Genomic DNA, 15,836 nt, shown 5'->3' with positions numbered 1-15,836 from the left:
GAATAAACTCATGGGTTTGAAAATCTGCAGGGGGATTCCAGATGTTCCTGGTTTTAATATAACAGCGATAACCGTTTGGAGGCGCTGAATTGAGTGACGTGTGTCAGAGTAAATAGGGGAAAGCCGTCCATACCTGGTACTTTTCTCCGTGCCAACGGCTATTTCTTTTTAGGTGATTTTTTGTATTTTTACTGATTCTTTCTTGTCTGTTGATAGTTGCTTCAGGGTTATTGAGTCTAAGAAGACTGTTGGATCAGGTCGACTGTTTAAATCCTGATTGATATCGTTTTTCCTAGAAGTTTTTAAGAAAACGGTAATTCATGGAGTTGTTTTTTAATTAAATCATTTGTATCCTCATCTTTTAACATGATGACTGGTCTGGTGTGTAGTCGTTTTGTGAGGGCTGTGAAGTGTTTACTGGTGTGTAGTCGTTTTGTGAGGGCTGTGAAGTGTTTACTGGTGTGTAGTCGTTTTGTGAGGGCTGTGAAGTGTTTACCAGGTGTGTAGTCGTTTTGTGAGGGCTGGTTAGTGTTTACTGGTGTGTAGTCGTTTTGTGAGGGCTGTGAAGTGTTTACTGGTGTGTATTCGTTTTGTGAGGGCTGTGAAGTGTTTACTGGTGTGTAGTCGTTTTGTGAGGGCTGTGAAGTGTTTACTGGTGTGTAGTCGTTTTGTGAGGGCTGTGAAGTGTTTACTGGTGTGTAGTCGTTTTGTGAGGGCTGTGAAGTGTTTACCAGGTGTGTAGTCGTTTTGTGAGGGCTGGTTAGTGTTTACTGGTGTGTAGTCGTTTTGTGAGGGCTGTGAAGTGTTTACTGGTGTGTATTCGTTTTGTGAGGGCTGTGAAGTGTTTACTGGTGTGTAGTCGTTTTGTGAGGGCTGTGAAGTGTTTACTGGTGTGTAGTCGTTTTGTGAGGGCTGTGAAGTGTTTACTGGTGTGTATTCGTTTTGTGAGGGCTGTGAAGTGGTTACTGGTGTGTAGTCGTTTTGTGAGGGCTGTGAAGTGGTTACTGGTGTGTAGTCGTTTTGTGAGGGCTGTGAAGTGTTTCCTGGTGTGTAGTCGTTTTGTGAGGGCTGGTTAGTGTTTACTGGTGTGTAGTCGTTTTGTGAGGGCTGTGAAGTGTTTACCGGTGTGTAGTCGTTTTGTGAGGGCTGTGAAGTGTTTACTGGTGTGTAGTCATTTTGTGAGGGCTGTGAAGTGTTTACTGGTGTGTAGTCGTTTTGTGAGGGCTGGTTAGTGTTTACTGGTGTGTAGTCGTTTTGTGAGGGCTGTGAAGTGTTTACTGGTGTGTAGTCGTTTTGTGAGGGCTGGTTAGTGTTTACTGGTGTGTAGTCGTTTTGTGAGGGCTGTGAAGTGTTTACTGGTGTGTAGTCGTTTTGTGAGGGCTGGTTAGTGTTTACTGGTGTGTAGTCGTTTTGTGAGGGCTGTGAAGTGTTTACTGGTGTGTAGTCGTTTTGTGAGGGCTGTGAAGTGTTTACTGGTGTGTAGTCGTTTTGTGAGGGCTGTGAAGTGTTTACTGGTGTGTAGTCGTTTTGTGAGGGCTGTGAAGTGGTTACTGGTGTGTAGTCGTTTTGTGAGGGCTGTGAAGTGTATACCGGTGTGTATTCGTTTTGTGAGGGCTGTGAAGTGGTTACTGGTGTGTAGTCGTTTTGTGAGGGCTGTGAAGTGGTTACTGGTGTGTAGTCGTTTTGTGAGGGCTGTGAAGTGTTTACTGGTGTGTAGTCGTTTTGTGAGGGCTGTGAAGTGTTTACTGGTGTGTAGTCGTTTTGTGAGGGCTGTGAAGTGTTTACTGGTGTGTAGTCGTTTTGTGAGGGCTGTGAAGTGTTTACTGGTGTGTAGTCGTTTTGTGAGGGCTGTGAAGTGGTTACTGGTGTGTAGTCGTTTTGTGAGGGCTGTGAAGTGTTTCCTGGTGTGTAGTCGTTTTGTGAGGGCTGTGAAGTGTTTACTGGTGTGTAGTCGTTTTGTGAGGGCTGTGAAGTGTTTACTGGTGTGTAGTCGTTTTGTGAGGGCTGTGAAGTGTTTCCTGGTGTGTAGTCATTTTGTGAGGGCTGTGAAGTGTTTCCTGGTGTGTAGTCATTTTGTGAGGGCTGTGAAGTGTTTCCTGGTGTGTAGCCGTTGTGAGGGCTGTGAAGTGGTTACCAGGTTTATTTGTCATTAAGTAGTATGTTTAATTTTTATTTAACCTGTAGTTGTTGGCTCTCTTCAAAAGCAAAAGATCATATTCCTGTTTACGTTCAGAAATTGTGTATTTTCTTCATTACCGTGTAAAGATGTTTTATGGGCTTTTTTCGAAGAGAAATGTAAGGAAAAATAAATCACTAACTCAGATTTAACTTCTGTCGCGTAAGAGACTATCATTCCCCTCATGTACGCCTTAAAACCATCCCAAATTACGTCGGGGGGTCGACTTTTAAACTCCCCTCCATCCTCCTGGTTCTACATTTGTATTTAATGGTAAAATGTTTGAATTTTTTAGTTTAAGTAATAAAATGTGGGTCTTGAAGATGCGGCTCTGTTCATTCTCCATATTCTGTCGCTAAAGTGTATTTTCTGTTGGTGTGGTTAAGCACGATACAGGAGAACGATCCGATACCACTACGTTACGGATTTTAGAACCCAGTATATTCTTGAGTCAATTCTTGAAAAGCTTTTCTTAATTTGGGGGGGAGAGCAGTCTGCTGTAGTTGGATAGTACATCTCCAGGTGTCCTGGACATTATTTGGAGAGATGAAAATGCCCAGCCTCTTTGGAGGCTCCTTGAATTAGCCTTTTTTTATTGCTGCGTTGGTCTGACTTGGGTCACCTGCTAAGATAATAGCTTGCTTGGATATAAGGGACCTATTCCTATTTTGGGAAGCCATGGCTTGTTGCATTCTTGGCGCTGTGTGTTATCCTCTGGGGAAGCCATGGCTTGTTGCATTCTTGGCGCTGTGTGTTTTCCTCTGGAGAAGCCATGGCTTGTTGCATTCTTGGCGCTGTGTGTTTTCCTCTGGAGAAGCCATGGCTTGTTGCATTCTTGGCGCTGTGTGTTTTCCTCTGGAGAAGCCATGGCTTGTTGCATTCTTGGCGCTGTGTGTTTTCCTCTGGAGAAGCCATGGCTTGTTGCATTCTTGGCGCTGTGTGTTTTCCTCTGGAGAAGCCATGGCTTGTTGCATTCTTGGCGCTGTGTGTTTTCCTCTGGGGAAGCCATGGCTTGTTGCATTCTTGTCGCTGCGCTGTGTGTTTTCCTCCGGGGAAGCCATGGCTTGTTGCATTCTTGTCGCTGCGCTGTGTGTTTTCCTCTGGGGAAGCCATGGCTTGTTGCATTCTTGTCGCTGTGTGTTTTCCTCTGGGGAAGCCATGGCTTGTTGCATTCTTGGCGCTGTGTGTTTTCCACCGGGGAAGCCATGGCTTGTTGCATTCTTGTCGCTGTGTGTTTTCCTCTGGGGAAGCCATGGCTTGTTGCATTCTTGTCGCTGCGCTGTGTGTTTTCCTCTGGGGAAGCCATGGCTTGTTGCATTCTTGTCGCTGTGTGTTTTCCTCTGGGGAAGCCATGGCTTGTTGCATTCTTGTCGCTGCGCTGTGTGTTTTCCTCTGGGGAAGCCATGGCTTGTTGCATTCTTGGCGCTGCACTGTGTGTTTTCCTCTGGGGAAGCCATGGCTTGTTGCATTCTTGGCGCTGTGTGTTATCCTCTGGGGAAGCCATGGCTTGTTGCATTCTTGGCGCTGTGTGTTTTCCTCTGGGGAAGCCATGGCTTGTTCCATTCTTGGCACTGCGCTGTGTGTTTTCCTCCGGGGAAGCCATGGCTTGTTGCATTCTTGTCGCTGCGCTGTGTGTTTTCCTCTGGGGAAGCCATGGCTTGTTGCATTCTTGTCGCTGTGTGTTTTCCTCTGGGGAAGCCATGGCTTGTTGCATTCTTGGCGCTGCGCTGTGTGTTTTCCTCTGGGGAAGCCATGGCTTGTTGCATTCTTGTCGCTGTGTGTTTTCCTCTGGGGAAGCCATGGCTTGTTGCATTCTTGTCGCTGCGCTGTGTGTTTTCCTCTGGGGAAGCCATGGCTTGTTGCATTCTTGTCGCTGCGCTGTGTGTTTTCCTCTGGGGAAGCCATGGCTTGTTGCATTCTTGTCGCTGCGCTGTGTGTTTTCCTCTGGGGAAGCCATGGCTTGTTGCATTCTTGGCGCTGCGCTGTGTGTTTTCCTCTGGGGAAGCCATGGCTTGTTGCATTCTTGTCGCTGTGTGTTTTCCTCTGGGGAAGCCATGGCTTGTTGCATTCTTGTCGCTGCGCTGTGTGTTTTCCTCTGGGGAAGCCATGGCTTGTTGCATTCTTGTCGCTGCGCTGTGTGTTTTCCTCTGGGGAAGCTATGGCTTGTTGCATTCTTGTTGCTGCGCTGTGTGTTTTCCTCTGGGGAAGCCATGGCTTGTTGCATTCTTGTCGCTGTGTGTTTTCCTCTGGGGAAGCCATGGCTTGTTGCATTCTTGGCGCTGCGCTATGTGTTTTCCTCTGGGGAAGCCATGGCTTGTTGCATTCTTGGCGCTGTGTGTTTTCCTCTGGGGAAGCCATGGCTTGTTGCATTCTGGGCGCTGTGTGTTTTCCTCTGGGGAAGCCATGGCTTGTTGCATTCTTGGCGCTGTGTGTTTTCCTCCGGGGAAGCCATGGCTTGTTGCATTCTTGGCGCTGTGTGTTTTCCTCTGGGGAAGCCATGGCTTGTTGCATTCTGGGCGCTGTGTGTTTTCCTCTGGGGAAGCCATGGCTTGTTGCCTTCTTGGCGCTGTGTGTTTTCCTCTGGGGAAGCCATGGCTTGTTGCATTCTTGTCGCTGCGCTGTGTGTTTTCCTCTGGGGAAGCTATGGCTTGTTGCATTCTTGTTGCTGCGCTGTGTGTTTTCCTCTGGGGAAGCTATGGCTTGTTGCATTCTTGTTGCTGCGCTGTGTGTTTTCCTCTGGGGAAGCCATGGCTTGTTGCATTCTTGTCGCTGCGCTGTGTGTTTTCCTCTGGGGAAGCTATGGCTTGTTGCATTCTTGTTGCTGCGCTGTGTGTTTTCCTCTGGGGAAGCCATGGCTTGTTGCGTTCTTGTCGCTGTGTGTTTTCCTCTGGGGAAGCCATGGCTTGTTGCATTCTTGGCGCTGCGCTGTGTGTTTTCCTCTGGGGAAGCCATGGCTTGTTGCATTCTTGGCGCTGTGTGTTTTCCTCTGGGGAAGCCATGGCTTGTTGCATTCTGGGCGCTGTGTGTTTTCCTCTGGGGAAGCCATGGCTTGTTGCATTCTTGGCGCTGTGTGTTTTCCTCCGGGGAAGCCATGGCTTGTTGCATTCTTGGCGCTGTGTGTTTTCCTCTGGGGAAGCCATGGCTTGTTGCATTCTGGGCGCTGTGTGTTTTCCTCTGGGAAGCCATGGCTTGTTGCCTTCTTGGCGCTGTGTGTTTTCCTCTGGGAAGCCATGGCTTGTTGCATTCTTGTCGCTGCGCTGTGTGTTTTCCTCTGGGAAGCTATGGCTTGTTGCATTCTTGTTGCTGCGCTGTGTGTTTTCCTCTGGGAAGCCATGGCTTGTTGCATTCTTGTCGCTGTGTGTTTTCCTCTGGGGAAGCCATGGCTTGTTGCATTCTAGGCGCTGCGCTGTGTGTTTTCCTCTGGGAAGCCATGGCTTGTTGCATTCTTGGCGCTGTGTGTTTTCCTCTGGGAAGCCATGGCTTGTTGCATTCTGGGCGCTGTGTGTTTTCCTCTGGGAAGCCATGGCTTGTTGCATTCTTGGCGCTGTGTGTTTTCCTCCGGGGAAGCCATGGCTTGTTGCATTCTTGGCGCTGTGTGTTTTCCTCTGGGGAAGCCATGGCTTGTTGCATTCTTGGCGCTGTGTGTTTTCCTCTGGGGAAGCCATGGCTTGTTGCATTCTTGTCGCTGCGCTGTGTGTTTTCCTCTGGGGAAGCCATGGCTTGTTGCATTCTTGTCGCTGCGCTGTGTGTTTTCCTCTGGGGAAGCTATGGCTTGTTGCATTCTTGTTGCTGCGCTGTGTGTTTTCCTCTGGGGAAGCCATGGCTTGTTGCATTCTTGTCGCTGTGTGTTTTCCTCTGGGGAAGCCATGGCTTGTTGCATTCTGGGCGCTGTGTGTTTTCCTCTGGGGAAGCCATGGCTTGTTGCATTCTTGGCGCTGTGTGTTTTCCTCTGGGGAAGCCATGGCTTGTTGCATTCTGGGCGCTGTGTGTTTTCCTCTGGGGAAGCCATGGCTTGTTGCATTCTTGTCGCTGTGTGTTTTCCTCTGGGGAAGCCATGGCTTGTTGCATTCTTGGCACTGCGCTGTGTGTTTTCCTCTGGGGAAGCCATGGCTTGTTGCATTCTTGTCGCTGCGCTGTGTGTTTTCCTCTGGGGAAGCCATGGCTTGTTGCATTCTTGTCGCTGTGTGTTTTCCTCTGGGGAAGCCATGGCTTGTTGCATTCTTGGCACTGCGCTGTGTGTTTTCCTCTGGGGAAGCCATGGCTTGTTACATTCTTGGCGCTGCGCTGTGTGTTTTCCTCCGGGGAAGCCATGGCTTGTTGCATTCTTGGCGCTGCGCTGTTTCACAAATGAATTGGTTCGCTGTTGTACACAGCTAAAACAGTCACTCTCTCCCAGGTGCTTGGGGATGTTGATTTATCAAGTCAAGAGGCTGGATTTAAAAAAAATGTGTTGACTGGTTTCTACATATAACCAGTTTTGTTGGTAGAAACAGAGCTCCTCCGTCCCCACGCATCCTATCGGTACCTGCATGAGCCTTCCCCCTCTGGTTAGCAGTGTTTCTGTAGCGCCCCTTTCAAAATGGCCGCTGGATTGATGCAAATAATCCCGATCCTGCCAGGTAGTCATAGACTACTTTGTAGTTAACTTTTAATGAAAAGCCTTTCCATCTACCCAGAGCCATATAGTAATGATCTACCCCAAGAGGGTCATCATTAGCATCGCTAATGGCTACATAGATCTACCCCAAGAGGGTCATCATTAGCATCGCTAATGGCTACACAGATATACCCAAAGGCAGTTATCATTAGCATCGCTAATGGCTACACAGATCTACCCCAAGAGGGTTATCATTAGCATCGCTAATGGCTACACAGATCTACCCCAAGAGGGTCATCATTAGCGTCGCTAATGGCTACACAGATCTACCCAAAGGCGGTTATCATTAGCATCGCTAATGGCTACATAGATCTACCCAAAGGCGGTTATCATTAGCATCGCTAATGGCTACACAGATCTACCCAAAGGCGGTTATCATTAGCATCGCTAATGGCTACACAGATCTACCCAAAGGCGGTTATCATTAGCATCGCTAATGGCTACACAGATCTACCCCAAAGGGTTATCATTAGCATCGCTAATGGCTACACAGATCTACCCCAAGAGGGTTTTTATTAGCATCGCTAATGGCTACACAGATCTACCCCAAGACAGTTATCATTAGCATCGCTAATGGCTACACAGATATACCCCAACACAGTTATCATTAGCATCGCTAATGGCTACACAGATCTACCCCAAGAGGGTTTTTATTAGCATCGCTAATGGCTACACAGATCTACCCAAAGGCAGTTATCATTAGCATCGCTAATGGCTACACAGATATACCCCAAGACAGTTATCATTAGTATCGCTAATGGCTACACAGATCTACCCCAATAGGGTTATCATTAGCATCGCTAATGGCTACACAGACCTACCCCAAGAGGGTTGTCATTAGCATCGCTAATGGCTACACAGATCTACCCCAAGAGGATTTTTATTAGCATCGCTAATGGCTACACAGATCTACCCAAAGGCGGTTATCATTAGCATCGCTAATGGCTACACAAAGTGGTAGACATGTGGAATACCAATCACTGATGCATTCTGTTCATGTCTTATGATCAACTTGAGCTAATTAATACATTTTCTAATAAGTTCAATACACTTAGTTGCAATTTCCAAATGTGAGACGTGATAGAAAGTAACAAAATTCTAGGAAGTCTATGTAGCAGCGTTCTGCAGTGTGTAGTGTGCAGTGTGCAGTGTGTAGTGTATAGTGTATAGTGTATAGTGTATAGTGTATAGTGTATAGTGTGTAGTGTATAGTGTATAGTGTGTAGTGTGTAGTGTGTAGTGTGTAGTGTGTAGGGTGTAGGGTGTAGGGTGTAGGGTGTAGGGTGTAGGGTGTAGGGTGTAGGGTGTAGTGTGTAGTGTGTAGTGTGTAGTGTGTAGTGTGTAGTGTGTAGTGTGTAGTGTGTAGTGTGTAGTGTGTAGTGTGTAGTGTGTAGTCTGTAGTCTGTAGTCTGTAGTGTGTAGGGTGTAGGGTGTAGGGTGTAGGGTGTAGGGTGTAGGGTGTAGGGTGTAGGGTGTAGTGTGTAGTGTGTAGTGTGTAGTGTGTAGTGTGTAGTGTATGCGCTCCAGTGTGTAGTGTGTAGTGTGTAGTGTGTAGTGTGTAGTGTGTAGTGTGTAGTGTGTAGTGTGTAGTCTGTAGTCTGTAGTCTGTAGTCTGTAGTGTGTAGTGTGTAGTGTGTAGGGTGTAGGGTGTAGTGTGGAGTGTATAGTGTGTAGTGTGTAGTGTGTACTCACCGTGTTGGAACTTGAAGTCTATGTAGCAGCGTTCTCCAGTGTGTAGTGTGTAGTGTGTAGTGTGCAGTGTGCAGTGTGCAGTGTGCAGTGTGCAGTGTGCAGTGTGTAGTGTGTAGTGTGCAGTGTGTAGTGTGTAGTGTGTAGTGTGTAGTGTGCAGTGTGCAGTGTGTAGTGTGTAGTGTGTAGTGTGTAGTGTGTAGTGTGCAGTGTGTAGTGTGTAGTGTGTAGTGTGCAGTGTGCAGTGTGCAGTGTGCAGTGTATAGCGTGCAGCGTGTAGCGTGCAGCGTGTAGCGTGTAGCGTGTAGCGTATAGTGTATAGTGTATAGTGTGTAGTGTGTAGTGTGTAGTGTGTAGTGTGTAGTGTGTAGTGTGCAGTGTGTAGTGTGTACCCACCGTGTTGGAACTTGAAGTCTATGTAGCAGCGTTCTCCAGTGTGTAGTGTGCATTGTGCAGTGTGCAGTGTGTAGTGTGTAGTGTGTAGTGTATAGTGTATAGTGTATAGTGTGTAGTGTGTAGTGTGTACCCACCGTGTTGGAACTTGAAGTCTATGTAGCAGCGTTCTCCAGTGTGTAGTGTGTAGTGTGTAGTGTGTAGGGTGTAGTGTGTAGGGTGTAGGGTGTAGTGTCCAGTGTGTAGTGTGTAGTGTGTAGTGTGTAGTGTATAGGGTGTAGTGTGTAGTGTGTAGTGTGTAGTGTGTAGTGTGCAGTGTGCAGTGTGTAGTGTGTAGTGTGTAGTGTGTAGTGTGTAGTGTGCAGGGTGTAGGGTGTAGGGTGCAGGGTGTAGTGTGCAGTGTGCAGTGTGCAGTGTGCAGTGTGTAGTGTGTAGTGTGCAGTGTGTAGTGTGTAGTGTGTAGTGTGTAGTGTGCAGTGTGCAGTGTGCAGTGTGCAGTGTGTAGTGTGTAGTGTGTAGTGTGTAGGGTGCAGTGTGTAGTGTGTAGTGTGTAGTGTGTAGTGTGTGTACTCACCGTGTTGGAACTTGAAGTCTATGTAGCAGCGTTCTCCAGTGTGTAGTGTGTAGTGTATAGTGTATAGTGTATAGTGTATAGTGTATAGTGTGTAGTGTGTAGTGTGTAGTGTGTAGTGTGTAGTGTGTAGTGTGTAGTGTGTAGTGTGTAGTGTGTAGTGTGCAGTGTGTAGTGTGTAGTGTGTAGTGTGTAGTGTGTAGGGTGTAGTGTGTAGTGTGTAGGGTGTAGGGTGTAGTGTGTAGTGTGTAGTGTGTAGTGTGTAGTGTGTAGTGTGTAGGGTGTAGTGTGTAGTGTGTAGTGTGTAGTGTGTAGTGTGTAGTGTGTAGTGTGTAGTGTGCAGTGTGCAGTGTGCAGTGTGCAGTGTGTAGTGTGTAGTGTGTAGTGTGTAGGGTGCAGTGTGTAGTGTGCAGTGTGTAGTGTGTAGTGTGTAGTGTGTAGTGTGTAGTGTGTAGTGTGTAGTGTGTAGTGTGTAGTGTGTAGTGTGTAGTGTGTAGTGTGTAGTGTGCAGTGTGTAGTGTGTAGTGTGTAGTGTGTAGTGTGTAGTGTGTAGTGTGTAGTGTGTAGTGTGTAGTGTGTAGTGTGTAGTGTGTAGTGTGTAGTGTGCAGTGTGTAGTGTGTAGTGTGTAGTGTGTAGGGTGCAGTGTGTAGTGTGTAGTGTGTAGTGTGTAGTGTGCAGTGTGTAGTGTGTAGTGTGTAGTGTGCAGTGTGCAGTGTGTAGTGTGTAGTGTGTAGGGTGTAGTGTGTAGGGTGTAGTGTGTAGTGTGTAGTGTGTAGTGTGTAGTCTGTGTACCCACCGTGTTGGAACTTGAAGTCTATGTAGCAGCGTTCTCCAGTGTGTAGTGTGTAGTGTGTAGTGTGTAGTGTGTAGTGTGCAGGGTGAAGGGTGCAGGGTGTAGTGTGTAGTGTGTAGGGTGTAGGGTGTAGTGTGTAGTGTGTAGTGTATAGTGTGTAGTGTGTAGTGTGTAGTGTGTAGTGTGCAGTGTGTAGGGTGTAGTGTGTAGTGTGTAGTGTGTAGTGTGTAGTGTGCAGTGTGCAGTGTGCAGTGTGCAGTGTGTAGTGTGTAGTGTGTAGTGTATAGTGTGTAGTGTGTAGTGTGTAGTGTGCAGTGTGCAGTGTGTAGTGTGTAGGGTGTAGTGTGTAGTGTGTAGTGTGTAGGGTGTAGTGGGCAGTGTGTAGTGTGTAGTGTGTAGTCTGTAGTCTGTAGTCTGTAGGGTGTAGTGTGTAGTGTGTAGTGTGTAGTGTGTAGGGTGTAGGGTGTAGGGTGTAGTGTGTAGTGTGTAGTGTGCAGTGTGCAGTGTGCAGTGTGCAGTGTGTAGTGTGTAGTGTGTAGGGTGTAGTGTGTAGGGTGTAGTGTGTAGTGTGTAGTGTGTAGTGTATAGTGTGTAGGGTATAGTGTGTACCCACCGTGTTGGAACTTGAAGTCTATGTAGCAGCGTTCTCCAGTGTGTAGTGTGCAGTGTGCAGTGTGCAGTGTGCAGTGTGTAGTGTGTAGTGTGTAGTGTGTAGTGTGTAGGGTGTAGTGTGTAGTGTGCAGTGTGTAGTGTGTAGTGTGTAGTGTGTAGTGTGTAGTGTGCAGTGTGCAGTGTGCAGTGTGCAGTGTGTAGTGTGTAGTCTGTAGTCTGTAGTCTGTAGTCTGTAGTGTGTAGTGTGTAGTGTGTAGTGTGTAGTGTGTAGTGTGTAGTGTGCAGTGTGCAGTGTGTAGTGTGTAGTGTGTAGTGTGTAGTGTGTAGTGTGCAGTGTGTAGTGTGCAGTGTGCAGTGTATAGTGTGTAGGGTGTAGTGTGTAGGGTGTAGGGTGTAGTGTATAGTGTGTAGTGTGTAGTGTGTAGTGTGTAGTGTGCAGTGTGTAGTGTGCAGTGTGCAGTGTATAGTGTGTAGGGTGTAGTGTGTAGGGTGTAGTGTGTAGTGTATAGTGTGTAGTGTATAGTGTGTAGTGTGTAGTGTGTACCCACCGTGTTGGAACTTGAAGTCTATGTAGCAGCGTTCTCCAGTGTGTAGTGTGTAGTGTGTAGTGTGTAGTGTGCAGTGTGTAGTGTGTAGTGTGTAGTGTGCAGTGTGCAGTGTGCAGTGTGTAGTGTGTAGTGTGCAGTGTGTAGTGTGTAGTGTGTAGTGTGTAGTGTGCAGTGTGCAGTGTGCAGTGTGCAGTGTGTAGTGTGTAGTGTGTAGTGTGCAGTGTGCAGTGTGCAGTGTGCAGTGTGTAGTGTGTAGTGTGTAGTGTGCAGTGTGCAGTGTGCAGTGTGTAGTGTGTAGTGTGCAGTGTGCAGTGTGTAGTGTGTAGGGTGCAGTGTGTAGTGTATAGTGTGTAGTGTGTAGTGTATAGTGTGTAGGGTGTAGTGTGTAGGGTGTAGTGTGTAGTGTATAGTGTGTAGGGTATAGTGTGTAGGGTGTAGTGTGTAGTGTATAGTGTGTAGTGTGTAGGGTGTAGTGTGTAGGGTGTAGGGTGTAGTGTATAGTGTATAGTGTATAGTGTGTAGTGTGTAGTGTGTAGTGTGTAGTGTGTAGTGTGTAGTGTGTAGTGTGTAGTGTGTAGTGTGTAGTGTGTAGTGTGTAGTGTGTAGTGTGTAGGGTGTAGTGTGTACCCACCGTGTTGGAACTTGAAGTCTATGTAGCAGCGTTCTCCAGTGTGTAGTGTGTAGTGTGTAGTGTATAGTGTATAGTGTATAGTGTATAGTGTATAGTGTGTAGTGTGTAGTGTGTAGGGTGTAGTGTGTAGTGTGTAGTGTGTAGTGTGTAGTGTGTAGTGTGTAGTGTGTAGTGTGCAGTGTGCAGTGTGCAGTGTGTAGGGTGTAGTGTGTTGTAGTGTGTAGTGTGTAGTGTGTGTGTGCGTGTGGTGTGTAGTGTTGTGTGTAGTGTCAGTGTGCAGTGTTGTAGTGTGTAGTGTGTAGTGTGTGGCAGCTGTGCAGTGTGTAGTGTGTAGTGTGTAGTGTGTGTGTGTAGTGTGTAGGTTTGTGTGTAGTGTGCGGTGTGTAGGGTGTAGTGTGTAGTGTTGTGTTGTTGTTGTTGGGTGTGTGTGTTTAGTTTAGTGTTTGTTAGTGTGTAGTGTGTAGTGTTGGGTGTAGTGTGTAGGGTGTAGTGTGTTGTATAGTGTGTGTGTGTTTTGTGTGTGTTTGTTTTTGTGTTAGTGTGTGTGTGTGTGTTTTTGTTTGTGTGTTGTGCGTGTTAGTGTGTGTTTTGTTTGTTTAGTTGGTGTGTGTGTGCGTGTGTAGTGTTGTGTGTGTGTTGCAGTGTTTTTGTGTGTAGTGTGTTGTGCTTTGTGTAGTCTTATCTCTGTGTTGTTGTAGTTGTAGTGTTTGTGTTGTGTCATGTGTGTTGTAGTGTGTTGTTGTGTCGTGTGTGTGTGCGTGTGTGTGTGTAGTGTGCGTGTGAGTTTTTTGTGTGTTGTGCTGTGTGTGTGTGCATTGTAGTTGTAGTGTGTAGTTGTATGTTGTGTGTAGTGTGCAGTGTGTAGTGTGTAGTGTGTAGTGTGTAGTGTGTAGTGTGTAGTGTGTAGTGTCAGTTGTGTCTGTTGTGTAGTGTGTAGTGTGTGTCTTAGTGTGTAGTGTGTGTGTTGTTTAGTGTGTAGTGTGTAGTGTGTAGTTGTGTGTGTAGTGTGTAGTGTGTAGTGTGCAGTGTGTAGTGTGTAGTGTGTAGTGTGTATGTGTAGGGTAGTGTAGTTGTAGTTGTAGTTTAGTGTGTTGTAGGTGTGTAGTGTTTTTCTGTAGTTGTATTGTAGTGTGTAGTGTGTGTTTGTCTGTTCTTTTACTGTGTGTTCTGTGTGCGTGTGTGTGTGTAGTGTTGTGTGTAGTGTGTAGTTGTGTAGTGTGTAGTGTGTAGTCTGTAGTGTGTAGTGTGTAGTGTGTAGTGTGTGTTGTAGTGTGTAGTGTGTGTGTGTAGTGTGTGTGTTAGTGTGTAGTGTGTGTGTTGTGTGTACTCACCGTGTTGAACTTGAAGTCTTGTACATTCTCTTCGTGTGTAGTGTGTATGTGCATGTGTAGTGTGTAGTTTAGTGTTGTGTGTAGTGTGTAGTCTGTAGTCTGTGTCTGTAGTGTGTAGTGTGTAGTTTAGTTTGTTTTGTTTTCATGTTTTTTTTTGTTTTTTTTTTTTGTAGTGTTGTGTTGTGTTGTGTTGTGTCTGTTTTTTTTTTGTTGTTTTTGTAGTGTGTGTTTTTTTGTTTGTGTGTAGTTTGTTTTGTTAGTGTGTATTTGTTAGTTTTTTGTTTAGTGTGTGTGTTGTGTGTAGTGTTGGGTGTAGTGTGTGTGTGTAGTGTGTAGTTGTGTTTAGTTGTAGTGTGTAGTGTGTGTTGTTGTTATTTGGTTGTGTGTGTGTGTGTAGTGTGTAGTGTGCAGTTGTTGTGTGTGTGTGTAGTGTGTAGTGTGTAGTGTGTAGTTGTGTGTGTAGTGTGTGTGTGTAGTTTATTGTGTGTTAGTGTGTAGTGTGTGTGTGTAGTGTGTAGTGTGGTAGTGTGTAGTGTTATGTTGTAGTGTGTTTGTGTTTGTTTGTGTGTGTTTGTGTGTAGTGTGTTGTCGTTTCGTGTGTGTGTGCGTGTCAGTGTGTGTCTTAGTGTGTGTGTGTGTGTGTATTGTGGTGTGTAGTGTGTGTGTGTAGTGTGTAGTGTGTAGTGTGTTGTCTTGTGTAGTGTTAGTGTGTAGTGTGTAGTGTGTAGTGTGTAGTGTATGTTGTAGTTTAGTGTTGTGTGTTTTTTTTGTGTTGTTGTGTGTGTTTGGTGTGTAGTGTGTAGTGTGTAGTGTGTAGTGTGTAGTGTGTGTGTGTAGTTGTAGTGTGTAGTGTGTTGTGTGTGTTGTGTGTAGTGTGTTTGTGTGTAGTGTGTGTTTGGTGTGTTTGTTGTGTTTGTGTAGTGTTGGTTTTTTCGTGTTTGTTTGTTGTGTTAGTGTGTGTTCGTTTGTTTGTGTTGTTTGTTTGTTGTTGTGTGTGTGTGTGTTTTTGTATGTGTAGTGTGTTTTAGTTTAGTTTGTTTAGTGTGTGTGTGTTGTTTGTGTAGTGTGTAGTGTTAGTGTTAGTGTGCGTGTGTAGTGTGTAGTGTGTAGTGTTGTGTTGTGTGTATGTTAGTGTGTAGTTTAGTGTGTGGGTGTGTGTGTAGTGTGTGTGTGTAGTGTGTAGTGTGTAGTGTGTAGTGTGTAGTGTGTAGTGTGTTTCGTGTTTTTATTCTTGTGTAGGTTCCAGTGTGTGTGTGTAGTGTGTGTTTGTGTGTGGTGTGTGTGTTAGTTGTAGTGTTCTCCAGTGTGTAGTGTGTAGTGTGTAGTGTGTAGTGTGTGTGTTGTGTTAGTGTGTAGTGTGTAGTGTGTGTTTAGTTTTTTGTGTTTTTGTGTGTGTTGTGTGTGTGTGTTGTTTGTTTGTGTTAGTGTGTAGTGTTGTGTGTGTTGTGTGTGTGTGTTGTGTATTTGTTGTCAGTGTGTAGTGTGTAGTGTGTAGTGTGTAGTGTGTAGTGTGTAGTGTGTACTCACCGTGTTGGAACTTGAAGTCTATGTAGCAGCGTTCTCCAGTGTGTCTCCTGCGTTTTCTCTTCTCTAACGACTCAGAGTCTTGCAGCTGCTTCACCGCTTCACATAAGGCCTGAAACGCAGAGAGACACTGAGTGAGGCCTGATTCACACTGAGAGACTGAGTGAGGCCTGATTCACACTGAGTGAGGCCTGATTCCACAAGTGAGCCTGATTCACCTCTCAAGACACTGAGTGAGGCCCTGATTCACACTGATTACACTGAAACACTAGTAGGCCTGATTCCCACAGAGAGAACACTGCTGAGCCCTGATTCACACAGAGATACCTGAGTGAGCCCTATTCACACGGCAGTGAGGCCTGATTCACACAGAGACACTGGGTGAGGCCTGATTCACACAGAGAGACACTGAGTGAGGCCTGATTCACACAGAGAGACACTGAGTGAGGCCTGATTCACACAACACTGAGTGAGGCCTGATTCACACAGAGAGACACTGAGTGAGGCCTGATTCACAGAGCACTTGCCTATTCACCAAATCACTGAGTGAGGCCTGATTCCCAACCTGAGGTGAGCCTGATTCACACAGACACTTAGTGAGCCTGATTCCACAAGGACCTGACACACAGACATTCCATTAGCTGGTACTTGAAAATATCCTGATGAAGACACCAGCTATGTTTCCATTAGTTTGTCCAGTGATTTTGTCGACATTTACAGAAGTTTGCATAGAAAATAGATGCAAATTCCTGCGTGTCACCATTGAACTCTTCATACAAACTGACTATACTTCCTATTTTTTTACTTCTGTATTGTATTTATCCTTCGTGTGATTGCGTGCTGTTACCTTCGTTTTGCGTTTTTACCTTGCGTGTCGTTGCGTAAGCGTGTGTACTTGGTGTGATTGCGT

General features: G+C 46.2%; 1 protein-coding gene across 2 annotated transcripts in view; it reads right to left on the bottom strand.

Annotated features, from left to right (window-relative positions):
- Positions 1-15,836, bottom strand: part of rnf216 (ring finger protein 216) — a 139,343-nt gene that overhangs the window by 83,595 nt on the left and 39,912 nt on the right. For both annotated transcript variants that reach the window (XM_045216265.1, XM_045216264.1), the window contains exon 8: positions 14,930-15,038. In XM_045216265.1, coding sequence (XP_045072200.1) covers positions 14,930-15,038 — 109 coding nt within the window. The remainder of the gene's footprint in view (positions 1-14,929; positions 15,039-15,836) is intronic.

Source organism: Coregonus clupeaformis, unplaced genomic scaffold (assembly GCF_020615455.1).
Source record: "Coregonus clupeaformis isolate EN_2021a unplaced genomic scaffold, ASM2061545v1 scaf0656, whole genome shotgun sequence".
Lineage (NCBI taxonomy): Eukaryota > Metazoa > Chordata > Actinopteri > Salmoniformes > Salmonidae > Coregonus > Coregonus clupeaformis.
This window is presented reverse-complemented; position numbering and strand designations above follow the sequence as displayed.